At 42.6% G+C, this 27,484-nt stretch overlaps 1 protein-coding gene across 1 annotated transcript in view; it reads left to right on the top strand.

Moving 5' to 3' along the window:
* The first annotated feature begins 728 nt into the window (after nt 1-728).
* CAMK4 (calcium/calmodulin dependent protein kinase IV) overlaps nt 729-27,484 on the top strand; it is a 140,598-nt gene continuing 113,842 nt past the window's right edge. Inside the window, exon 1 of the mRNA XM_079795354.1 lies at nt 729-932. Coding sequence (XP_079651480.1) covers nt 787-932 — 146 coding nt within the window. The 5' untranslated portion in view covers nt 729-786. The remainder of the gene's footprint in view (nt 933-27,484) is intronic.

Below are 27,484 nucleotides of genomic sequence, written 5' to 3'. Positions count from 1 at the left end.
ATTCCAACAGAAGACTTCTCTCAAAGGTGAGTCAGCCGGCGTGGACACAGACCACCCATGGAAGCTCTGATAGCGGTACGAGCAAGGGATGGCTGGTGAGCTGGTGGCAGGCGGAGGGGACAGCCACCAAGACGCGCTCAAGGAGGGGAGAGTTGCTCCAACAGCCAGGTCCCTTTCTCACCACCGGGCTGGCCCGCCCGGATCCACGTGCTCCTAGCGCGCGCCGGGCGCCCGGCACTCCCGGAGCGAGCGCCCCGCTGGCGTCCCACTGCGCGCGGTCCTTCCAGGCTCCCGGCTCCCGCAGGATGATGCTCTGGTCCCGGTGCTTCCCCGAGCTGCTGCTTTCGGAGCGGCCCTAGCCGGCACCGCCGCCAGCGCTGCGGGAGAGGGAGAAGGGAGAAGGGAAAAGGGGGGCGCGGGGCGCTGGAAAGGCTCGGCGGAGGGCGGAGGGGAAGCGGGACGGAAAGGAGCGAAGGGGGAGGGCATCTCTCTCCTTCACAGCGCACCCGCCTCCTCTCTCCGCCACGGCCGCTCGGGTCCTGCCTCCACACCCTCTCGCAGCTCCTCGCCCCCTTCTCCGTCCGCCCACCTTCCCTCCCGAGCGCGCGGACCGGGAGCCGCAGCGGAGCGGCGAGGGCGCCGTGGGAGGCGGCGGTGGGCGTGTGCGTGCGGGGGAAGGACGCCGCCTCTCGCTCCGCGTTCGCAGGCGCCGGCGGGAGCGGCGGGGCTGTTGGCTCCGGCGGCAGCGGCGGCGGCGGCGGCGGCTTCCGGAGTCCCGCCGCGAAGATGCTGAAAGTCACGGTGCCCTCGTGCTCGTCCTCGACCGCCAGTGTGGACCGGGGGGCCGGGAACCTCGTCCCGGATTACTGGATCGACGGCTCCAAAAGGGATGCTCTGAGCGATTTCTTCGAGGTGGAGTCGGAGCTGGGACGGTAAGACTGGGGGAGGGGGCGGGGGCGGGCTGGGGCGCTGGGGGCGGGGGCGCCCTGGACCTGGGGGAGCCCGGCGCCCTGTGCGCGGGCTCAGGCTTCTGGGAAAGCCCGCGGCGCGCACCGGGGTTGTCCCTTTCGCAGCGACAGCTGCCTGGGGTGTGGAAGCCGGCCTCCCTGCCCTTCGATTTCTTCCCGCCTAGGGTCTAGGAGAGAACGAAGCCCCGTGCCAGGGGGAGTCAGGTCTTCCCCGAGCGCTCAGGCCGGTGCAGCTGCGAGCAGCAGCCCAGCAGCCCAGCAGCCCGACTCTCTCCCACTCTCCCTCCTCCTCGCCGGCTGCCACTTCCCTTGGGTGACAGCTCCCATCGCACGTGGGCCCCGCTTTCCCAAATGGTGTCCTTGCTCAGGATTATAGCTTACCCGAGGGTCCTGTTGGTCTAGTTATTTTGGGGGGGTGGGGGCGGAGGGTAACCCTCCAAATCACAGCGGAATGAATAAATGAGATCCTTCCCCTTCACCTCAGCAAGCTTTCCAAAGCAAGTGACCCTGGGAATGAAACTCAAATACTAGCCACCCTGCAAAGTCTGCTCCGAGTGAAGGGGGGGGGGGGGGGGGAATGAATCCTTTAAAAGAGTGGATGGAAGAATAATGGCTTTAAAGAAAAATGCAGCACCTGGGGTCCAGGCAGTGGAAATGAGAAGGCTTCTGCTGCTCTTCCTAGTTTCGTGTACTGGAGCGATTTATTTAAATTGTGTATGAAAAAGCCACCTCCCTGGGGGTTGCAGGAATGTCCCTCCTCCCTCCTCTGAAGATCCAAACAGGTGGGAGTTCTGCCACCTGAATGATGCCACATGGTCTCATACTTTCACCCTTTGAATATTATTTTTTTCCCTTCCTTTCTTCCCCCTTCCTCCTCTTCTGTTAATCCATAGCGAAGGGGAGTTCTTTTCACCACATTTTAGATCCAGGCCCTTTATGATAGGGAATCTGAAGACGTAGTTTCAGCTGTTGACAAGTTGAAGCTCCTGCGCTGAGTGCTTCTTTGCAATTTCACTTTCATTCTCCTTTTGCTGTGAAGAGTTTAGCTAACAGCCTGTTTCTTTCTGTGTCATCAGAGGCCACAGTGCAGGATTCTGGATGCTGGTCCTTACTTAGTGGGAAGGTGTCAGGGTCACCCCCCTCCTCCAGTTTGTCACGACTGTTACTAACTCCTGGAGTACCGAAGGTGTCTAAGAAAGGCAGAACTGAATGAAAATTTAGGAGTTTGTCACTATTTAAAAATGTTCCAGATAGTTGAGCATTGAGTCACGTCTGCATTAACATCCTGATGTGACCACGTTTTCCACTGCTCACCTGAAGATCTGCGGTTGCGTGCATTCACTAGTAAGTGGAAAATGAAATGTCTCTTTCCTAAGCGCCAAACCTCCTATACTTGGGTGATGAGCTGCAGGGGAGCAGTGTAAACTTCTGACGGGAGAGATAATCTAACAATTGTGTACTTGGTGTTTTCAAAACTGCCACCCAGTAGAGGAAGTGCCTGATGGTGCCGCAGGGACTGTCCCACCACCAAATCTGATCGCTTTCTGCTACCCTCTACCCCAGGTGCCTCTAACTGGCAACAGTGTATCATCAGCACATGTTAATCTTTATCAATAAGCTTCACCATCAGGAAACTAAAACTTTACTTAATTTGAGGAATGGGAAAATGGTTAGAACAGTGGTCGGCAAACTCATTAGTCCACAGAGCCAAATATCAACAGCACAACGGTTGAAATTTCTTTTGAGAGCCACATTTTTTAAACTTAAACTTCTTCTAACGCCACTTCTTCAAAATAGACTCGCCCAGGCCGTGGTATTTTGTGGAAGAGCCACACTCAAGGGGCCAAAGAGCCGCAAGTGGCTCGCGAGCCGCAGTTTGCCGACCACTGGGTTAGAAAGAGAATAAACTGCAAGGTGTACACATATATGGGATGGTAGATTTCATAGGGAAAACCTAGGGAATTTGAGGTTATTGTGTAAGCTTATATTCTGCAATACATTTTTGGAGGAGAGATTAAATCAGATTTATATTGCTGAGACTCTCAGTCTGCTACCTAGTTGTTTCAAGACTTTGACAATCACAGAATTAAAATGTTTTGAGAAAACTAAAAATGTTTACTTCTGCTGTTTTTCAGCAGTCATGTGTATTAGGTCAGGTCTCTGTAGAGGGCAGAATTGGTGAGGTGCCTGCTTTACTCCATTTGGTTGAGACTTTGAGAAATATTACCACTTCACAATCAAAGTTATTTTTTTTAAAGACCTAAAACATAAAGCAACTTGTGTTACAGGTATAATTACTAAGAATCTATAAAGCCAGAAAGTGCAACACAATTATAATAGCAAATATTGACTGAGTGACAAAAGGCCTCTTCCTTCCTGCATTAGTGAGAAAGTTGAAACAACTGGTTTCCAGTCTTTGCTCTCTCTTGACTCTGTCTTGGGCCAAAGCTGCCTGACGCTAAGGCCAAAACATGTCGTTCATTAGTAGCACCGTCGTCATGAAGATGCTAGGAGAACTATGCTGCAGATATGTGTGCCAGTGCGGTTGGTTCCAGGGCACAGACAATCCCCACTAGGTAAACGAATTAGTGAGTAGTCCTTCTATTATCCTTACCTGTTGTAGGTCAGGGGCTCCTGAATTCAAGAAGCTTGGACATGTAACCTTAGGGCAACACACCCTGAGGATGTGTTTGGAAATTCCAGGCAGCTAAATTCCCAAGGCTATAACCACTTGAAGCCCCTGGATGGTGAGACAACAATGATCTACATGTAGCCATTTAGAACAGAGCAGATGTGATAGCTTTTATTTATTTATTTATTTATTTATTTATTTATTTATTTATTTATTTATTTCAGGATGAAGGTGAGGAGTGGGGGTAGGGGTAAGGAGGATTATTTTAGAGTATCAAGGCCCTGGCCGGTATGGCTCCGTTGGTTGAGCGCAGTTCCATGCACCGAAGGGTCTCTGGTTTGATTCTTGGTTGGGGCACATGCCCAGGTTGCAGGTTTGATCCCCACTCGGGAATATGAGGCAAAGGATTGGTGTTTCTCACATCCATGTTTCTCTTTTACCTCTCTCTCTCTCTCTCTCTCTCTTTCCTTCCTTCTCTCTCTCTCTCTCTCTCTCTTCCCTTTCTTTCTCTAAAATCAATACAAAACATATTAAAAATATATGAAGTGTCAACTGTTTAAAAAAAGAGTAACAGGCAACTGATTAATATTTTCAAAACTCACATTTGAAAATACTGCTTCATGTATAGCTTGTCATAAAGTTTACAAAAATCATGATACACCAACAAATTCATTTCTACTTAAAAATATGAGTTGGCCGTGATCCTATTCAGGGCTCCATATCTTAGAGAGAGGTTGGTCCTTTGCCCAGTCATTTGAGAAATTGGTGTTTTAATGGCTTTGCCAAGGGAGAAGGGAGAGCCTGTGTCTGGTCCAGACTCTGTCCGGTGGTTTGGCACAAGGAGGGCAGGATTTGGCCTGCCCTGCTCTGTGGTGAGGATTTTGCCCTGTGCACCCAAACCCATGTCTTGTTTTCTGTTACTTCACACCTTTTGTTCCTGTCTGTTGTATGAAACTGAAAAAAAAAATGTTTGTAACAAAACTAGATGTGCACACACCGCACACAAATTCAGGGAAACCAAATAAAAGAATAATTAGGACAAAAAAAAGAGTTAAATTATTTTGGAATCAAAATTTTAAAAATCTTTCCATTCCACTTATCTATAGTTTCTTTAGGCTAGTGACTTTTTCAGTTCCTACCTTCACAACCTGATCCACAATGAAAAGAAATGCATTTATATGGCACCCAATTGAAGCACAATCATGTAGCGTCCCTTGCTATATGTGTTATTGCTTAGGAACCAACTAGATTTAGATGGTGAGACAGAGGTGTGTGTAAAATGGAAACTAGTTTAATAAAACGATGTCTATTCTTATTACCAACAATGTATTCTAATATTTCCTATTTTACACTGTGTGATTTTATTGTTTCATTAAAATTTATCAGCCGAATCCATGTGATTTCACATCCCACCCATGGATTGTGACAGTTTGAAAAGCGCTGTTTTAGGCCCTAACTCAGTGTATGCAGGTTAAAGTATGAGGCAGAGTCCTTTTGAAAAATGCCCTGCAAACGAGTTGGCAACATTGAGTGGTCTCCATTTGCACAGCTCTGTAGAGAAAAGGTCTCCTGGCTTTGCCTCCAAATCATTATTGGGTTTCTTTTTTCAAACACTTCTACAAACTCTGGTGTCTCCCCAAGATCTGCTGGGTGCACTGTACTCTGGAACGGCTGAGGGGGCAGGAGGCTGGGTCTGGGCACCTTCACTGTAGAGGGGAGGAATTCAGGAGCCTGAGCAGTGGTGTCTTCCACTTGGTAACACAGAACTCTGGCCCCAGTAATGGCCAGAAAATGCTTCCCACAGGGAAACATGAAAAAATGTGCACTTTCTAACAAGGGCTCCACCCATGTTCCTGGCTGGGGAGGAATGAGACCCTCTCTTTTCCTTTAGCCAGTACTTCTTGTGCTCTTGACCAAATACCACTGTGTGGTCGTGTGGTCCCTCTCTGAGCAGCCAATCTTTTTTCTTTTATCCTCATCCAAGGAAATGTTCATTGATTTTAGAGAGAAACATCAATTGATTGCCTTCTGTATGCACCCCAACTGGGGATTGAACCTGCTACCACGGAATGTGCCCTGACAGGGAAACCAACCCGCAACCTTTTGGTTCACGGGATGACGCTCCAACTAACTGAGCCCCCTTTCCAGCACCCCCCCCCCCCCACCAGGGCCTGCCCTGCTCTGTGGTGAGGATTTCGCCCTGTGCACCCAAACCCATGTCTTGTTTTCTGTTCCTTCACACGTTTTGTTCCTGTCTGTTGTATGAAATTGAAAAAATGTTTGTAACAAAACTAGTCTTTACCTTTCCCCGGAGTCCCTAGGTCTGAGGTCATCAAATGTTTGTAACAAAACCAAGTCTTTTCTCAGGCTGTTGAGTCGGGAGCAAGGTGGGATTGCAAGGAGAGAATAGAAACTGCCGCTGCACCGGCTCTTTGCAGGACACTGACTGGAAGCTCCCAGAAGGCCGTTGGTGGATTTGGCTGGTTCACCGTGGTGTGCTCCTCACCTAGCACAGCGTTCAGTGCTCAGTAGGTGCCTAACAAATAGTTTTAGGGAGTGGCTGAATGATAATGAAATGGACATGGCACAGTGGGCATGCTCCCTTGCTCTTTGACATGTGGTCTCTGTTGGTCCTGAGGTGATGACCTCAGACCTAGGGACTCCGGGGAAAGGGAAATCCTCTGACCTGTTTGTTCTCTCCCAAAACGTGTGGAGCCATGACCCTGATGCCATTCGGCGGTTGGTTTCCTATCTTCACAGTGGGAGTACCAATAACTGCCACTCTGTAGCTTGCAGGTGTTGAAAAGAGTGCTGCCTTTCTGATGGCTTCGTATCTCTGAAATGAAAGGGATTCAGTTTCACCTTCACTGTCATTTCACCACAGGCGTGTCGGAATTAGGAGTTAGCTCAAGTTGAACTTAAAGGTATGAGATGCCTCTCAGCTATACCAACAATTGAAGTTCATACATATTAACTGCTAAATTTGGAAATGTACTCATTGTAAAGAGCCTCAATATTAAGTGAAGACTATGATAGAATTATTACTTTAAGAACACACTACTGCCGAAACCGGTTTGGCTCAGTGGATAGAGCGTCGGTCTGCGGACTGGGGGGGTCCCAGGTTCGATTCCGGTCAAGGGCATGTACATTGGTTGCGGGCACATCCCCGGTGGGGGGTGTGCAGGAGGCGGCTGGTCAATGTTTCTCTCTCATCGACGTTTCTAGCTCTCTATCCCTCTCCCTTCCTCTCTGTAAAAAAATCAATAAAATGTATTTTTAAAAAAAGAAAAAGAAAAAAAAGAACACACTACTTTTGCCCTGGCTGGTTTGGCTCTGTGGACAGAGCGTCAGCCTGCGGACTGAAGGGGTCTGGGTTCGATTCCAGTCAAGGGCATATGCACGAGTTGTGGGCTCGATCCCCAGTGGGGGGGCATACAGGAGGCAGCCGATCAATGATTTTCTCTCATCATTGATGTTTCTATCTCTCTCGCTCTCTCCTTCTCCCTTCCTCTCTGAAATCAATAAAAATATATTTTAAAAAAGAACACACTACTTTTTCATATTTAAATACTGTTGCAAGGGTAAAAATAACTCTTAATTTGAAAAAAAAAAGACACAGGTGCCATCTGCTTCTAAACTGTTATGAAGAACTTTACTTGGAAAAAGAGAGAGAGAAAGAGAAAGAAAGCACTAACCACAAAATCGCTTCAAAGATTGTAAACAGTTTACCCTCAGATATATATATGTGTGGATTATGTGCTTACACTAATGCATTTGAGAATAGCGTGCTGAGTGATAGCCAAACAAATTTTTTCAACCACTAGTTTTTTTATGCTAATTATTATTTTTTTGGTGGGGGGGTGGGACTAGCTTACAAAGTAGTTCTCTTTAGACTCCCTTTTGGGAAAGCTAACATCCTACCTAATAATAGACAAATATGCAAATTGACCATACCTCTGACACACCTACAAGCCACGCCCATAAGCCACACCCACTGTCCAATCAGAGTGAGTATGCAAATTAACCCAACCAAGATGGCTACAGCCACAGAGAGCAAGGTTTCCTAGGTAACAGAGGAAGCCAAGCTTTCCGCCTGCCCTTGCCAGGCGTAAGCCTCCACTTAAGCTACAAAGTTTCAATTATAGAAGGTAAACAAATTCAAACAGAAATGGCAGCAGAATGGAGCTTGAGAGAGCAGGCCAGGGTTGCCAGCGGCAACAGAGGAAGCAAAGCTTTCCGCACACCCTGGCTGGGCCCACCCGCTTAAGCTACAAAGTTTCAATTATAACCCCAACAGAAATGGCTGCCAGCCGCGGAGGGAGCCCCAGGCTTGGCTCCGCTCCAGGCTACAAAGTTTCAATTGTAGAAGGAAAATAAATTCCACATACCAGGGCCTCCGCTTGGGTTGCCAGGGGGCATGGCCGGCCTGCAAACCACCACAGGCCCCTCGCTCAGGCCTCCCCACGCCCCAAGGGAACCTCACCCTGATCAGGGACACCCTTCAGGGCAAACCAGCTGGCCCCCACCCCTGTACCAGGCCTCTATCCTACCTAATAAAAGAGTAATATGCAGATTGATCATCACTGCAACACACAATATAGCTGCCCCCATGTGGTCAAAGATCCTGCCCCCATGTGGACACAAGATGGCACCACAAGATGGCCAGCAGAAGAGGGCAGTTGGGAGGCACCCAGCCTGCAAGGGAGGGCAGTTGAGAGGGACCAGGCCTGCAAGGGAGGGCAGTTGGAGGTGATCAACCCTGCAGGAGAGGGCAGTTAGGGGTGACCAGGCCGGCAGAGGAGGGAAGTTGGGGGCAAACAGGCTGGCAGCGGAGTGGTTAGGGGGTGATCAGGCTGGCAGGCAGAAGTGGTTAGGGGCAATCAGGAAGGCAGGCAGGCAAGCAGTTGGGAGCCAGCAGTCCTGGATTGTGAGAGGGATGTTCCAGATTGGAGAGGGTACAGGCTGGGCTGAGGAACAACCCCCCTCCATGCACGAATTTCGTGCACCGGTCCTCTAGTATCTAATAAAAAGTTAAAATTTTAAAATTTCAAAGTCAGGTTTATTATGTAAAATATATATTTAATTGAGTCACTGAACCATATAACTCAGGCTGAAGAATAACTTTACATAAAATCAATAGCAGCTAGAATAAAAGTTTTACTCAAATTATATTAATCCTTATGTTAATTATTTTTTTCCCTATTTGATAATGGGAGATCATCTGAAAATTTATAACTACAGTGTTTTAATTAGGACATTAGATTTAAATGTTGATAGCAAAGTATTAGCACATAAAAGACATGGACTTTTCAATGCAGTCCATTTAAAAAATAATTCTAATCTTAATGGAGCACAGTGATTGTGTGGGGATGTCAAATAGTGAAAGGTTTGGGTGGGGGTTTTCCCCAGTAATCTTATCAGTGGCAAAGATCAGATGAGGACTGGAGCAGAGCTGGGCAAAGGGTAGTCCCAGTAGAGCTTTCTCTTTTCTCTGAGAGCTTGGTTTCCCAACCTTGGCACTGTAGACATTTGGGGCCAGATATTTAGCTGTGCTCCTGGCCTCTACCCACTAGATCCTCCCCCAACCCCAAATGTGACAACCAAAAATGTCTCTAAACATTGTCAAATGTCTCCTCCCCATCCCCCACTTCCTGCTGAGAACCACTGTCTCAGAAGCCTGAGGTTAGGCTTTTACATGACTTTCTTATAGTTGTGTAGATGCTTAACAACAGGGAGGTTGATAGAGTAAGATTATTTGACCTTATTGAGTATCTGCTATGACCAAATGTTTCTTCCATTTTTATGTAATACCATTAAGATTTCTCTCATCTGTGCATACCACCTGTACTATAATTTGCTTAATATTTTTGTTTAAACCACCCCATTTTTGTTAACCTAAATTTACTTATCAAGAATACTTACTTTTATTAAAGTGAAAACTAGTATTCATGTCCTAAATAGAAGCAAATTGTAAGAATAAATTGCAATAAAAACAAAGTGTTTTCATTAAATTATTAGAGGCCCAGTGCACAGATTCGTGCACCGGTGGGGTCCCTCGGCCTGGCCTGTGGGGATCAGTGGACCTCTGCACCACTACAGCCCGGCCTTACCTGCCAGCTTATCAGGCTCCAGCCCGCTGTCTGCGTTGATCCCACACAGCACGAAGTAGTGCGTGAAGCTGCAGGTGCCTGGGAGGAGCCCAAGCCCAAGCTGGGTGCTGCACCGCTCCCGCTCATCCTGGCCCCACTGTGCCTGCTGCTGCTGCTCAGGCACGCAGGGGGAGTGTCCTCGGGAGAGGCTCACACTGCCACAGCTGCGCCTGCCAGCCGTCAGCCTGGCGTCTGTTGTTTGTCTGTCAGCTGAGCAGCACTCCCTCTGTGGGAGTGCACTGACCACCAGGAGGCAGCTCCTGCATTGAGCGTCTGCCCCCTGGTGGTTAGTGTGTGTCATAGCTACTGGCCAGGTGTCCATTTGTCCAGTCGTCCAGTTGTCCAGTTGTCCAGTCGCTTAGGCTTTTATATGTATCTAGACTAGAGGCCTGGTGCACGAAATTCGTGAATGGGTAGGGTCCCTAGGCCTGGCTAGTAATCAGGGCCAATCAGGTTCCCTGCCTCCTCCTTCCCTCATTCCCTCAGCGCCCTGCCACCACTGCTGGTCACCTGCCATGCTCCACACCGCCCCCTGGTGGTCAGCATCCGTCATAGTGAGCAATCGAACTCCTGGTCTTCTGGTCGAACTCCCAAGGGGACACTTTGCATATTAGCCTTTTATATATATAGATAGCTAGAAATATTTGTCTATAAAAGGCTCCAAACTTGAGGATTGTTCTCTCTTTTTTTAAAAGGGAGATTATTAAAGTTATGAGGATTAAAGTTATGAGGATTAAAACAAATTGAGGTTTTCTTCTTGATGTAATCAGAACCATTAAAAAGAGAATGAAGTTCTCATTTTTTCTGATTCCTTGCTATTTAATTCCATGCCTTTGTGCCACCTAAAAATCCCTTTATAGGTTTGACCTTTTGAATAACTATGAACTAGGCCAGTGGTCGGCAAACTCATTAGTCAACAGAGCCAAATATCAACAGTACAACGATTGAAATTTCTTTTGAGAGCCAAATTTTTTAAACTTAAACTTCTTCTAATGCCACTTCTTCAAAATAGACTCGCGGTATTTTGTGGAAGAGCCACACTCAAGGGGCCAAAGAACCGCATGTGGCTCACGAGCCGCAGTTTGCCGACCATGGAACTAGGCAATATATGTTGGTAGTGTGTGTGTGTGTGTGTGGTGGTGCGAGGGGCTAGAATATGAATGGATATGATGTATATAACACTATTTGGCCTCCAAACGTATCAACAATAATTTTAACATGAGATAAATAAAATAAATACCAGGTAAAATAATATGAGATAAAAAAAAATAGTAGAACCACTTTATAACACTGTGATAATTCTGACTGGGAGGATTGAGGTGTCTTTATAGGAGGGGTGAACCTTGAAAATTGGCAGAATTTTAACAGGTAGAGCTTTTGTGAAGGGCATGCCAGGTGAGAAGTACATTAAAAAAAAAGGCAAGCCCGGCCGGCATGGCTCAGTGGTTGAGCATCCACCTATGAACCAGGAGCATCGATTCCTGGTCAGGGCACATGCCTGTGTTGTGGGCTCAATTCCCCGTGTGGGGCATAGGATGCGGCTGATCAATGATTCTCTCTCATCATTGATGTTTCTATCTCTCTCTCCTTCCCCCTTCCTCTTTGAAATCAATAAAGATATGTATATATTTTTTAAAGGGCAAAAACAGAAAAATGGAGGCTACCCATTTTGTAAACTTTACAAAACATGGACATTTCAATGACAGATAAGGTTGGGACAATAAGTTGATGTCAGACCAAAGATAGCATGTAAAAACAAAACAAAAAAAACTGTCTATATCAACTGAAAGCAAAAGAAAGTAACCATTTTGAGAGCAAAAGGTGTCTATATCAAAGCAGCTGCATCTCGGGTTTAAGTTGTGGGACTCAGAATTTGCCACTTACCCGTAAGCCAGGGGAATGGGTAAGAGAGAACTTACCAAGTTTGTTAAAAAGAGAAAGAAATACCTCTTACAGATAGGGGAAGTTTGGGATTGAGAGGACTAACATCATGGTAAAGTGCCCGTGAAGTGACAGACAATTAATATTTTAGACTTCGTGGACTATATGCTCTCTGTGATGGTTGAGTGAAAACAGCCATGGACAACACAGAAACAAATGCACATGATTGTGTTCCAATAAAACTTTATTTATAACAGTGAAATTTGAATTTCATATACTTTTTACATCACAAAGTATTATATTTTTTTTCTATTTATTCTTTCAATTTTTAAAATACATTTAAAACTGTAAAAACTGCCGAGGCCGGTTTTGCTCAGTGGATAGAGCGTCGGCCTGCGGACTCAAGGGTCCCGGGTTCGATTCCGGTCAGGCATGTACCTTGGTTGCGGGCGCATCCCCAGTGGGGGGTGTGCAGGAGGCAGCTGATCGATGTTTCTCTCTCATCGATGTTTCTAACTCTCTATCCCTCTCTCTTCCTCTCTGTAAAAAATCAATAAAATATATATTTTTAAAAAAACTGTAAAAACTACTCTTAGGTTGCAGACTATACAAAGACAAGCAGTCCTTGGCCATGGCTTGCCGACACTGACCTAGATCCATCAAGCTAAAATTCTACTCCTCTTCAGTTACATGAGCATTTCAGGTTAAAATATCAAGACTTCATTTATTCAAGGAACCACCTCCATTACACTTTGAAAATGTCAACCTGATATTTTCTAAGGTGGGCACAACCTTTAAATGCCTGCCTACTCATCCTTTTCCTACGTCTATTGAAGTCTCAACACAGTTCTTACCTGTGCAGCATGTTAGCTACTTCCATTCATCATTCATAATTTTGAAAATGGTGAAATTTTACAAGAAGTGTGTGTAAGTTAGATTTTCACACCATGATCAGTGTTCACATCCAAAGATTATTTATTGGAGGATAATTTATTTTACATATAATAAATATGTTTCAAGTTGATCATTCTTCTATTATATTTGAAGAGTCCATTATAAAATGATATGCTAAATAAACTATTGATAAAAGATTTGTCTCTAGTAAAGTTTAATTAATTTATCTGTTTATTAATATATTATCTGCATTTTGAATAATCCTTGTATAAGCCATGTATATATCTCAGATGAACTAGTTACAGTCCTTAAATTGGGATTATGTTTAAATAAGCAATTTATTTTTTAAAATAGCATTATTACTTTTTTATTTTGAATAGACTTTAGTACTAAACCAGTCACATATTTTGACTAAAGCAGAGGTCTCCAAAAATGGGATTTCCACATCCAGGGTGTGTGTAATATAGTGGGGTGCTACAAGAAAGTATTAAAGAATCCATTTTTCCTAATTTTTGCTTTTAATTTTTGTTTTTGGATGTTTTAAAGAGCACAGTACATATTGGTTCAGTAGCACATGTATGGCATTTAAATAGGAACATAAGTATATATAACGAGAGGAGCATGTGCTTAAAACATCTCGTTGGATGATTATCACATTGAAAATGCTAGTTATAAGTGGATACTGAATAAGCTTCTTTACTTATATTTAAATAATATTCTGCTGTATGAAAATGATTGAACTGAAGATATAGATATATATCAAAATGCAAACAAAAAAGAAATCACATTGCAAGGTGTGTCTTTGTGCAGAAAGGGGAAGTGGTTATGTATGTGCACTTGTTATGCCTTTTAAGACTACCTGATGAAAGATTTTGATAAGAACTTACTGCAGTTGTAACCAAAAAAGTCACAAAACAAAAACAGAAAAAGAGAAAAATAATACAGCTTGCTCATCAAGCAGAGGGTTAAATAAAATCTATTCTTCTTTGTTGTTGAACGCAGATTTCATATTATTTTGCAAGAACCTTGATTTTAATATATCTAATTTGCTTTATGGTAAATGTTGCCCACTGCTGTCTTAAGCAGATGACTGCTTTTGCCTGAAGTGTTTGGTGGGCAGAGCTTGAAGAGCTGTGGGCATTAGTGCCAGGATGTTGAGTTTAACCCTGTTAACAAATGCATTGTCATCACTTAATTATTTCTTAAGTCGTGCTTCAGGGTGATATGGTTGAAAAATTAACCAGGTACAGAAACATTTCTTAAAAAATAAAAAAGGCTAGACTTGAATAACCTGCTGATTCAAATGGTTTGCTAAAAAGGCAATGGACATGACTCTTTTCTCTCTCCGTTTATAGTAGCATTCCTTGTTGAAAGTGCACTTTCTTTGATTTATGTCATGATTATCAACAGAACTTAACTAATATTACAAACTATAAGAAGAAGAGTCGGGAATAGCAAATCTGTAATTATGTTCACACATTTATTGTTACCTACAATGCAGCATTTGAAGGATTTCTTCCTACTTTAAATCTTTATGGACTCTAATAGGGACCTTTGCTTGCCTTTTATCCTTCATTACACTTTTTATCTTGGCCTAACTTACTTGCACTGTCTTGAAGGGACAGTAGTTAGTGACTACTTTAATTTAGCATGTGACAGCCATGCATTTGGGACCCTAGCAGTTGTACCGTATTGTTCTTTAGTTGTGACAACTTGTCAATCCAAGTTTTATCTTTGACAGGATGTAAATACACTGCTATATATTAATTCAGTGGTATCTTATATATTTTTTAAAAGCTCCCTGTTAGGACAAGACTATTATTCTATATTACTAAATTCAATAAATCAGCCTGTCCCAGAGTGTTCAGTCATTGTAGGCCTCTGAAGATTTCGTGTGTAAGTGGAAACACTTTGAGTGGCTCCTATAGGACTCTGGGTCCTTCCTCTCTTTTCTCCCTCAACATGAACACATAAGCTGATAAAAATGTTCAATGAGATAAACTTTTGAAAAGCTCTCCTGGGTGTAACCTGTCACTAAAGCAAACTAAAGACATGATAAACAGAGATTTTTATGTGTATGTATGACACATTATTGAAATGGAAATCATAGCAAATCAGTACAGTTCTTTTCTATCTTGAGATACTGAGGAAATGGAATGGTAGGATTAAGCTGAGGCCCCGGGGCGGGGGGAGCAGTTGAGGTTCTGGCCCTAGACAGGAGGGGGCAGCAGAGTACCAGTCCCGGCTTAAACTGGCAGGTGGTGGAGGGTAGTGATCTTCAGGTAGCCCCAGCTCAAGAAGAGAGGTGGGCAAGGCAGCTAGCTACCCAGAATGGCTTCAAGGCTGGGCAGCAAGCAGACCATTCTGGACGGTTGAGTCAGTGGGGCGAAAGAAGACTGATGAGCAAGGCAGAGCTCAGACAAGAACTGAGCGAGATGGGAGAGGATGGGGGCAGGAAAACAGGCAGGATAAAATTGCTACTTGATGACTGTGTCTCTCTGAGCATGACATTGAACTTCACTCAGCCTCATTTGTATGCAGATCATCGTAGTATACCCCCCGCCCAGGTTGCTATGACGATGAGATGAGATCACTTGTGTATGTAGGAACACTTAGCTCCATAGCTGGCACATACGCTTAGTATTCCCCACACAGGGCACAGGGTAGGAGGTAGGGGATAATGATTTCAAATCGGGTATCTGTAGAAGAAATACCAAGTCTAGTTTACATGGCCCTTTAGCAGCCTGACCCAACTTGCCTGCCAGGCCCATTCCCCACCACTAGGAGCTTGGTGTAGTGGTTTTACTGTCATATGTGTATTGAAAATTATTTCAGTAATATAACAAGCTGATCATCACCAGCACCATTTTTCAGAGAAGAAACTTGAGGGCTAGAATGGCCAAGCAGCTTGTCCAAGCTCACACTGCAGGGGAGGGGGGCAGAGCTGGGATTCAGATCCTGCTCTGTTCTCTTTCCGCTCTACCTGCCTTGGCCTCAAGGACCCCTGACGGACCCTCATATCTCTATGGTGTTGTGTCTGAAACTCTCTTGGCCTGAAATGCCCTTATCCTAAATCCTACAGAGTACTCATCTCACACCCCAGGCAGAAGGTTTCTCCCACCTTCCTGCTCTCATATCACTTTATACGTTTATTGTCTGACAGGCAAATGCTTTGTTTGCACCACCAGGGCATCTGCTCCTTGGACAGAGGAACCCCATGTCTTATCCATCTTTTATCCCCACTGCTGAGTCTATTCTTCAGCCTACTGCCTGCTCCCCATAAGTGCTTAATAAATGTTTGTGTAGTAGCGAGTGAATGAGTAAATGTTAGGTGAACAGCTGCAGGACAATGAGGCAGACTTAAATCTCTCTTTCTTCATGGTAGTTTCCCTCCACAACTCTCTGCTAAACCAGCACACTGTGAAATTACTTATTCAATCCTGTGGCCCTCTCTTTGGAATGTAAGCTGTTAGGGGCCAAACCTCTGTCCCTTTGTTCACTGTTCTGTCCCCAGCACCTAGAACAATGCCTGCTATGCCGTGAGCACTCTGTGAACATTTGTTCTGTAAGTGAGTCAGTTGTACCAGCAGGGCTTCTGCAATTGAAAGTACTTTGGAGCCCAAGGAACTCTTGCATCAGTCTACTCTCTCTTAAAAGGCCCCCGTCTCTGTATGACCTTCTGTGATTAAATTACTTACTTCTAAGGTCCCTTCTAGCCACAGGCATCTGTGCATCTGTGTTTTCTTCCAATTGAATTCTCTGGATGATTATCTTAGTTCTTTACTAGGTGCTGAGGAGTCAGAGTAGCTTTTGGAATAAGTGGTTCTCTAAGCTCCGAAGGCTTTGTAAATGTATGGAAAGATCCTGGAATAATTTTATTCTTTTTTAAAAATATTTTTTATTCTTATTTTTAAATGCCTCCCTCTTTTTAGAAACATGTATTCATTGTCATATTTGCTCATTTTTACTTCCTTTAGTGGATCATTCACATGCTGGCATATCTAGGACAAGATTTAGCAAGAAGGGAAGCTTCCTAGCTTTCTACAGTCTTCTCTTTTTGTTTCTGAAAAGGATCATTCTTTTTTTGTTTTTTTAATCCCCACCTGAGGATATTTTTCCATTGATTTTTAGGAGAGTGGAAGGAAGGGGGAGAGACAGAAAGAGAAACATCAATGTGAGAGAATACATTGATTGGTTGCCTCCTGAGGTCTGTAACCTTGACCGGAATCGAACCGGGGACCCTTCAGTCCAAGGGCCGATGCTCTATCCACTGAGCCAAACTAGCTAGGGCAGGACCATTCTTTTTAAAAAGCTTGATTTCTGACCTGTTTGTGACCATGCAATCGATTAGCAATGTCCTGTCACATAGTCCTGTAACACATGCCCTGCCTGACCATAGGAGGGGAAGAGCTAAACAGAGGATCATGAAGGAGATAAGAACACAGAAGATCTGCTCTGTGTTTATCTTTATTTGGGGATGTTATTTAAACACCATCCATTGAGATGTCTAATTCTTTGATCAAAATAAAAAAAAAATCACTCCTTGACTTAACTTCCAAATAGGGTCATTAACTTTATTTCATAATTTCTATGCAATGTCAAAATAATTATTCTGGAAATCTGCATGTCCCCGTCTCTATTTTGACAACAAAGCCCAGGGGAGTGTGGTGAAAGAAAAGCTGTGTGTAGGAGGAAGAGGAGCAGAGATAGGGCTGAAGGGTAGAAGGAAGGCCACTCTCCACGCAAGTCTACTTCTTGTTTTCTGAGTCCAGTTATACCTCAACCCATAAGCACCTCTGTCCCTGCCTGATCTCCCCCTGTTCTTGTCTCACCAGAGCCAAGATCTCTCCCGTTTTCCTTATATATCCCCTTGTTATGGCATGGATGTCTGTGTCCCCTCACAATTCTTACTCTTACCCCACAATGTGATGGCATTTGGAGATGGGCCTTTGGGAGCAAATTAGGGTTGGATGAGGTCATGGAGGAGGGCCCTCAGGACAGGATCCGTGCCCTGGAAGAAGAGACAGCAAAAGGCTTGTTCTCTCTCTCTCTGTCCTGTGAGGAAGAAGCAATAAGACTGATGTCTGCAAGCCAGGAAGAGAGCTTTCACCAGAACCCAGCCATGCTAGCCCCTAATCTTGAACTTCCATTTTTCTAGAACTGTGAGAAAATAGATTTTTTTATTGTATAAGCCACCCAGTCTATGATATTTTGTTATGGCAGTCCAAGCTAAGACATCCTTTTGCCTTTCTTCTCCACTTCGATATCTGTCTGACTTCATTCATAACCTTGGGATCTACTTATTATGTTTCAAACGCTAACCTGAGCTCATCTATGCTAATGTGGCCAGCAGAGCTTTAAGACAGCGCTGTGCTTTTACTCTCCCAGATGCCCACCATTGTTCTTCTACCTGATGTTGGGGAATGAGGTCCAGAGACCCCTACACTTGCTTTGTCCAGGATGGCTGGCGCTGACTCTGAGTTGCTCTGCATTCTTTCTAACTAATAAGCTTCCTAGCACCTGTGCTGCCCTGCTGCGTTCTGGGCTGGGATGATTCTGCGGTCACACTCCCCTCCCACTCCTCCACCTTCTAGGCACTAGCACCTCAGTATCTACTGTGCATCCGTACCTGCTGGCTTCCCAAGTGCCAGTGCCTGCCAGCTCCAGGCACATTATTTCCTCAGCAGCTGGCACAGGAATGTTTTGTTGCCAACTGGAAGCTGAGATATTAAAAAATAAAACTTGGCCCATCTTGAGTATCATATGTTTCCATCAGAATTCGGATCTGCATTCTGGCACAACTCACACCATCACTCGGGCACCTCTCTCAGCACTGAGAATGCGTATTGTTCTGGTTGCTGGCTGTATTTTCACCTGCTTATTCCAAATGCAACTTCCAGCCTCAGAAAACCTGGGATGCTTATGACTAGTTGAGGACCTAGTTTACCAAGACTCTACGTGGTCTTATTGAATTTATTAACCTGTTCAGCGTTTCTTTAGCACTGGGCTGCTTACTCTGACAGTTGCTATCAGTTTCATGTCTTAAATGGCAGATTCTCAAGAATAAGGCTCATGTTTCCCAGGTTAATGAATAGCTAACACATATCCATGCTGCATGACTTCACATGAGCACGAGGTGATCCAACAAAAGAGATCTTAATGTTTGTAAGATCTCTGCTCTTCACATTTCACATTCTAAAAAGACTGCTGTTCTCCACACTTCACCTTCTAAAAGGAGTGTGTGGTATAAACCTAGGTTTTCCATATCTGCAGACAAAAGGACGGTTGGAGTAGTTAAAATAATTGTTATAGGTAGGTCTTCCTGTGTAATTTTTACAGTTTGCTTTGCTTATAAGAAGGGTTATAAAATTAGAAAATATTAATCATTTTGTAGGTTTGAGATCTTATTTGTGCTAACTTAATGCTTTGTCCTAGATTTATTCATTTTTTATTCAGGATAATGCATTCTTCACTGGAAAGTTAAATAACCAGACCCAGAATTACTGCAACTTGACTGTGATTCAGAAATAAAGAGTAGAGTTTTGGAAATCATTTAAAGATTCAAAAAACAAGAAAACAAAAACAAAACCCACATATGGTAAGGAATATTTGAAAGCAGTCTGTATACACTGATAAAAATATGTGACCTAGCAGAGACTTCTTATATTTAAATGATGTCACTATTAATCAGACCTAAAAATGTATTTATCTAACCTGATACCTAAATGGTAAAAGTTTGGTTTCATCATACATTCCATTAGTAGCTACTATTAATTGTCTTGGTTTCTCTTCTGATGAAGAGTTGTGTTTTGTTTTTTGTTTTTTTGTGTTTTTTTTTTTTTTTTGGCAGCACTTAAGAAAACAAATTAATAAACTTTGAGGAAGGTGTTAATGAGACAGATATAGCTAGGGAAAAAGAAAGCATAGAGACCAGGTGACGTAGGACATGCCTCACCTGAGTGTCATTCAGGTAAGGGGCATTAATCCTGGAATGGCCTTCTGTGAAGGAGGAGGCATTGCAACTGATTGGATAGCACAGTCTTTCAAGATGTCTTCTGATTCCAAGATTCTAGAAATGTGTTGGCGGTAGCCTGATGCTGAGAATGAAAAGGGGGCTGCAGGCCATGTACAATGAACCAATGACACGACAGATGTTAATAGAACCTCCAGTGATAACGAGGGTAGCGCAAAACTACACTCAAACTCGGGTACCTATGAGCTGCCCTTTGTTAATGAATCTTTTACACTGTAATGAGCTTCACGTTCCTCATCTGTCAAATGAAAATGCTAGTGCCTTTTTCACAGGATTATGGCAAAGATTTAAGAAAGGTAAGTTATGTGGCTGTATTAAGCAAAGAAACTGTGCACATCCTGCATGCGATTTTATTGAATAACAACGATTATTTTCTTTCTATTAACTCCTGACTTTCTTTGGATTCCATCAGCTGTTCCATTAATGTCATCTTTCTTTTCCAGGATCCAATCCAGGCAACCACACTGCATTTAGTTGTCATGTTTCCCCTGCCTTCTCTGACATGTTACAGTTTTTTTCAGTCTTTTCTTGTTTTTCATGACTCTTGAGAATCTTGAGGAGTACTGGCCAGATACCCTGTGGAATGGGTTTGTCTGTGACTTTTCACATGATTAACTGGGATTATGTTTTGGAAAGAGCACCACAGAGATGAAGTGCCCTTCTTATCCCATCATATAATCAGAGGCACGTGCTACCACATGATCTCACGGGTGATGTTAACCTGCATCATTTGGTCACAGTGGTGTTTGCCAAGTTTCTCCATGCACACTTGCTATGTCTCTCTCCCTACTCTGTCTAGACTTTGGAACTGGGTCACTAAGTCTAACTACTCTTGGGACAGAGGGCGATTAAGCTCTGCCTCCTACATATATTATTTATAGTTCTTCTGTAAGGAAGATTTGTGAGATATTATTTTATCACTAGTAAATTCTTATATGTATATAAAATGATTTCACATCATAAGTCATTTCCCACAATTCTTGGAAAAATATACTGCCACTATAAATAAATCATGCAATGGAGAATGTGGTAGACAATGGGAAACTTTGAATCTGGGAGAAGAAGCTGTTCCTGGAATCATGTGCTTACATGGAGTGTATCAGAGATGAGGAGAGATGTGGCTAATGGTTCCCTCCTCTGTTCCAAAAGGGACAGTGCTGGTTGTATGTCGACCCTCACATTGTAAAAACACTGAATATATTTTGATTGTGTCCTGTGCCTGTATCTACATGACTAAAATGTGCATACATCTACATCATTCTTAAGGTCCTGATCTAGATGTTCAAGAATGTAGAGTGGATAGCACCTTAGGAACCAACCAGTACAGTGTTTCATTGCACAGGCGAAGAAACCACAGGACAGAGAGGGCACGGGTCTGTCCAAGCACTCCATAGCTCATCAGTGGTAGAAATGGAACCTGTACCTTGGTCTTCTGCACGTTGACTATGTGACCCACTCCCTTTTCTCATAAATGCTGTTTGCAAAAATCTGGGCTTTCCCAGCTTATTTCAGAATACAACATTTCTTATCTCCAAGAAGCTGTGAAAGATTGTGATTTTTGTATTTGCACTATGTTCTACCTTGCATGTTGTGTTTCCATTTATTTTTTTTGCAGAGAATGTAGTCTTAAAGACTAAAATGCAACAAACCTATTAAACATTGGCTAATACTTTATACTTGATTTCTTTCACATCTTTGATATTGTTCGTTCATCTTGTGAAAAACCTTTGTCCCTAAATGTATTAAATTCACATTTAAGAATCCTAACACGCATGTCAGAGTACATTCTGGTTTTGTTTTCGAGTAATTTGGGGGCTGAGATTCTCATTCTTATACAAATCATTGAAGAAATTAGTCAAATATGCAGGTGCCCCATCAACTTTTAAAAGGCTACCTATATTAAAATAGAACAGAATAAATCAACTTTTGTTTGTTCTTCCTGATGCCAGTAAAATTGAGTGTTTGAGCAGATGGGTTGCTTAATATATTACTCCAATATTTAGCAGAACTTAAGACCTGGAAAAGTCACAGGGAAGTATTTTTATGGTGCTGGCACATATCCTCAGACCAAACCTGTTTTCTCATAGTTGGGAACACTATTGACTCCAAAAGTTATTTATAAGAGAAATATACTGGATAGTTAGTCATAATTTCAATGAATGAAACCAACACCTGATTTGCATTAAATAAATATTCTTATCTTTCCTTCTTTACGCAACAATTTTGCTGATTACAGTGATGGGTTGGCAACTTCTGTTTTAAATTCCTTTAACTGATAAGAAAAAACATTTTCAATTTATTATTGATAGAAATAGCAAAAGTTTTCATTAGCACTAACAGGGAAAATTGTAACAATGTCTTATTTCTTTTGTTCACATCTAAGCCTATGTTGAAGAATGCATCTATAATAATAAAAGCGTAATATGCTAATTAGACTAGACGGCAGCCAGGGGAATGAAGACCTACTCTTGCATGATTTTTGTGCATCAAGCCTCTAGTATACTAATAACAATTAATGAGAGATGTCTTTTTTCCTCTCTTGGTCTACCTTGTCTGATATGAAGCAACACTGTCATTTCTTTATTCCCCTCCAGAAACGTCTCCTTTGGTCCCTTCAATCTGGTTTTTATCTTCATGGGTCTATTAAAAAGTAACAGCTGAGTTCCACTTGGCCTCCACCTCCAAATTGATTCTCTGACCTCACTTTTTAAACCTCTTAACTGCCTCTGAATCAACTGATAAACAATTTTCCCTTATCTACTTTAAAGTGATAAGATGAGCATGCTCTGTGTACCATGAATGGTAAGCATTCATGGGCAAAGTTTACTGATGTAAATGAGACTTACCACAAAACTCTATTGGGTTGCCCGGCTGGTGTGGCTCAGTGGTTGAGTGTCGACCTATGAACCAGGAGGTCATGGTTTGATTCCCGGTCAGGGCACATGCCTGGGTTGTGTGCTCTATCCCCAGTGGGGGGTGGGTGGGGGCGTGCAGGAGGCAGCCGGTCAATGATTCCCTCTCATTATTGACATTTCTCTCTCTCTCTCCCTCTCCTTTCCTCTCTGAAATCAATAAAAAAATATTTTAAAAAACCAAACAACTCTATTGGGTGTGCACATCATAATCATGGAGCAACTTAGCCCCAGGAGTAAATGGTTTCACAAATAACTGTAATTTGTGAATTACAAATAACTATGTTCAGCCAAACCATGCTTTTGGTTTTATCCTTTCATATCTATTTATAAATATTATCAACACCGACAGTTTTTCCTGCCATCTGTAGAGTAGGGGTTCCTAACTTTGATCCGTAGACCTCTATGCTTGTGTTTCAGAACTACAGGAAGCTCCTGAAATAGAAAGCTAACTTTTATGTGTGTAAGCAGTTTTTTTCTGAGGAGAGTGATTATAGTTTCATCAAAATTTCAAAGATGTTTTAAGGACCCCTAATGTTTGAGGAGTCCACACACTCAGGTTCCTACATATGCTCAGAACAATCGAAAAGCACAAAGCTTGGCATAACCTAATCATTAGGCAAACTTCTTTTTTCCCTTGTGCTGCTCTGCCCAGTCCATCTATCCACAAGCAGGGCTTTCTGTATTCTTATGTTCCCAGTTTTTAACTTTTCTATGTTCCATTTTGCCAGTCAGGATGCTATTACATGCAAATGCAATTCAACAGATACTGTATATATCACACCAAAAGAAACTCAACTCAAGTTGCCTTAAACAATGGAATGGATTTACTGGTTCCATGTAACTAAAGTTCAGAGGTTGTCCAGGTTTCATGTGTGGTTTGATTTGGACTACTGGTTTATTTCTCTGCATTTCTTTCAACTTTGCACTCTTAGATGTGTTGGCTTTGTCCTCATGCCAGCTTCCCTTATGGTCACAAATATGCAGCAGTTTGAGTCCTGATGTTGACAATCAACCATCATCGTCCAAGAGGGATCTTCACTTTCCTTTTGTCATTTCATAAAGCAGAACCAATCAGTGTGGCCAGAGGCATGTCTGCGCACTAACTGACTTAGACCCATGTTACCGTAGCACCAGCACACCTGAGCGAGTCAGGGAGACAGAGGGAAAGAGAGTGCAATGTTTTGTGTATGCCAGTCAGGATCTCAGGATCTACTTTCAGGACTTCGGCAATTCCAACTTGTGGATGGGTGTGGGTTGGGTGCTGGTAGGGAAGATGCTCAACAGCAACTAATAATATTTATCATATCCATAAATTAAGTGGGGTTCTGGCCTACAGCTCGTGGTATCTGATTATAGTTATGTTGCGGAAGATTAATTTTACTGCTGTAGAAGACAGGAACTTATTGTGTTCCCTAAAGAAATTTATGTGAAATGTTAGTTCCTTGGGATGTTTTGTCAGTCAGAGTTCTACCAGAGAAACAGAACCGGTACACACACACACACACACACACACACACACACACACACACACACACGGCGGGAGGGAGAGAAGAAGAGAGAGAGGGAGAGAGAGAGAGAGAGAGAGAGAGAGAGAGAGAGAGAGAGAGAGAGAGATTGTTTATTTCTTTATTCCAAGGAATTGGTACATGACTTGGAGGCTGGCCAGCCTGAAACCCGCAGAGACTGAAAACTCTTGGACAGGAGCTGATTCTATAATCTTGAGGTTGAATTTCTTCCTCAGGGAAACCTCAGTTTTTTCTTTAAAGCCTTTCAATGGACTGGATGAAGCCTAACCACATTATTGAAGATACCTTCTTATACTTAACATATAATTTTTCTTTTCTTTTTTCTTTTTTTTTACCATGTGACCCAGCAATTCTACTCTTAGGTATGTACCCAAAAGAATTGAAAACAGGAACCCAAACAGATACATGTACACCAATGTTCATTGCAACATCTTCTTATACGTAATATTAATGTTAATGAGATCTACAAAATATGTTCACAGCAAATCAAGACTACTGTTTAATTGAATAATAGGCTACCATAGCCTAGCCAAGTTGGCATGTAAAACTCACCATCGCAGATGTTAAGTGTAAGACCAAAGAAGGGTTCTGTGGTTGAATAAAGTTGAGAAGTGTTACATTAAACTTTGCTCTAAGACTTCCCATTCTTTAACGTGCTCCCATATATTGTGGTTTTTAACTATTTCTCAAGCTTACTTGATCAAGGGCAATTTTTTTGTTTCCCTTTGGGATCATACTTTGTGTCTTCACAAAGTGAAAATTCAATAATATTGACTGAGAAATGTTCTTAGATAAATGAATAGTTATGAAGTCTTGGGTTAATGATCTTTTATATTCTCTCAGAGCCATCACTTATCCTTGGCAGACATTACATTTTAATAGCTTTGAAATGTTTGCTGCCCTTTGGAGATTTTTTTCACTGTAGGAAACCAGCCAATAAGATGGAGCAAGTTCCATATTCTCTACATTATAAGCCTCATCTCATCACTTTTGCTTTTTAATGTGAAAAGTTATGACTTGTTCCATTTAAGAGATCATTTAAATCCATAGAAAATGAATAAAAGAAAAGAACAAGACAGGTTAAGGTCCTGAAAATGAGTTCATCTATGTTTCCTTTTACTATCCTTTTACAACATCGAGCACATTGCTTTACTCTGAGTGGTGCTTGGTGTATGTTTGCCTAACTCTTAGGAGAGAAAGTATTTTCTCAAAATTGCAAATCCCTTTTTATCGTCATGACATGTTATTAGATCAAACAGAGATGAGATATGAGATTTGCTCACCTGTAACCTATCAGTCCTGTCATATGATCTAGAGTCTAGATGCATCTTACAGTCTTGGCCAAAAACTATGACTGGTAATCGAATCATGTTGTGGGCAGACTCATCTTCCCGGAAGAGAGTTGAGCATGAAAGACAGGTTTGATTGTCACCTGCACATCCTGAGCATGTGAACGGTAGCACGAATCCCTGCCAAATCCTCTGAGCTGCTTCCTCTATGGGTGCCACCCTGATCTGTCTGCATGGATCTTGTGAACAAGAAAAAATACTTTTGGAAAACAAAACCAAATTTAAAGTCTGATTTAATTAGAAAGGTACTAGTTGAATATGAAGAGATTATTGTTTTAAAATAAGTAGCTTGATTGAATTCAACTGGATTACTTAAAAGCCATTTGTATGTGTAGGCATGAAGAAGCGGACATGTTCGTTTCCTATTCCTTTCCTTACTGTACAAAAGAAAAAGATGTTTTGAAGCTGCCCTTGGCCAAAGAGTTGGTATAAAACTTAAAGGAAGTTGTAAAACTGAAAAGGTTTCTTCCTCCCAAGGACAGTAATGATCCTGAAATGACCTGATGTGCTTGAGATAATAGCCTGAAAACTGAAGAGGTGTCCTAGCTGGTTTGGCTCAGTGGATAGAGCGTCAGCCTGCAGACTGAAGGGTTCCAGGTTCGATCCTGGTCAAGGGCACATGTTCTGGTTGTGGGCTCGATTCCCAGTAGGGGGCGTGCAGGAAGCAGCCCATCAATGATTCTCTCTCATCATTGATGTTTCTCTCTCTCCCTCTCCCTTTCTCTCTGAAATCAATTAAAAAAAAAAAAACCCAAAAACTGAAAAGGTAGATATTTTGGAAATGTTAGATAAACAAAAAGCAGACAATAAAAATTACTTTTCATCCCATCACTCAGAAATGGCCACTTCACATTATGCTCAGTTCTTTTATGTATTTGTAAATATATGTAGGTAATTATTCTGCCTATTTATCTCCCCAAATAATTACTTTATTAATGTTAATGTTTTATAAATTTAGAAATACATTTATTGTTCAATGCTTTTATATGATTCATTTAAAGTATTAAATCATATTTAATATGTTCTTTCATTAAGTATACAAAAATCACATACAATAATGGCAGCTAACCTTTAACAGGCGTGTGCCATGAGCTTGGCATATTATCTTTGTCGTCCTCAATTCCCCTAATAACCTGCTGGGTAGACATTATTAACCTGAGGAAGCACAGGCCTGGGGACAGCAATAACCTGTCTATGTCACACGGGTAGTAAGAGCCATGGCCCAGGACTGTCTGGTTATCTGTCTGACTCCAAAGACTATAAATTATGTAATTATATAATTAAAATTATTATATTGCCCCCATATGAAGGGAATTTCATGTCGAATTTACCAGGTCCTGGAGAAAATATCTATGATACAGTGGAATGAAATTAGGAGCAAATTGGCCGTGCATACAAATTTGATATTTAGGACTTGACAGCAGCGTTCAGAGAGCTTTCACATTCCAGAGCAGTGACAAGACTGCACTGTCAGGGGACAGAGTCCTTTGCCTGGTCCCGCCTCATCGAAGGCATGATGTACTCCCTTAAAAAGGAAGCTTTTCTCCACAGACTTTCTTTAAAATCAAGTCTGTGTCTGATAATGGCCTCAAAATAGTATTAGAGGACCCAAATTGGAGACTTCGAGGCTAGCTGATAACATACTATATTCTGCCATCCATTGTCAATGCCTATGGGTGCATAATGTGCCGACTTTATTTCTAGAAGAATGCTCAGACCCGAGGCTTCAGTCAATGGAGGGCATTTTTGTATCTTTAAGAAATATAATGTGGGTAGCTTCTTTTTTCATTCTACTCCTGTTAGCTGCACTTTCATAATGTGCAAAGGCTCTTGTGTTATGAATAACCTGATTTTATTGTACTTTCAACAGTCTGTTGTGTTCTGCACAAAGGCTTTTGACCGAATCAGTGACATCCAGCTTATTCTCCATTGGCCAAACCACTTCATTGCAAAGGAATGGGTGTCTTTTATAAATACTTTTTTCCCCAGGATTTTTTACTCTAGCAGAGATTTTGTCTGCCTGAGTGCCCAAGTTGGTCTTGGAAATATAAGCCACGACTATATCAGAAGAGAAGTATCTAACAAGACACATTCAGTGTGTTTCCATGCCCACTATATCACAAAGCTGGAAGGAGGG

This window comes from Cnephaeus nilssonii (assembly GCF_951640355.1).
Source record: "Cnephaeus nilssonii genome assembly, chromosome: 2".
Taxonomy (NCBI): Eukaryota; Metazoa; Chordata; class Mammalia; order Chiroptera; family Vespertilionidae; genus Cnephaeus; species Cnephaeus nilssonii.
The sequence above is the reverse complement of the archived record's forward strand: the minus strand, read 5'-3'. Positions and strand labels throughout refer to the sequence as shown.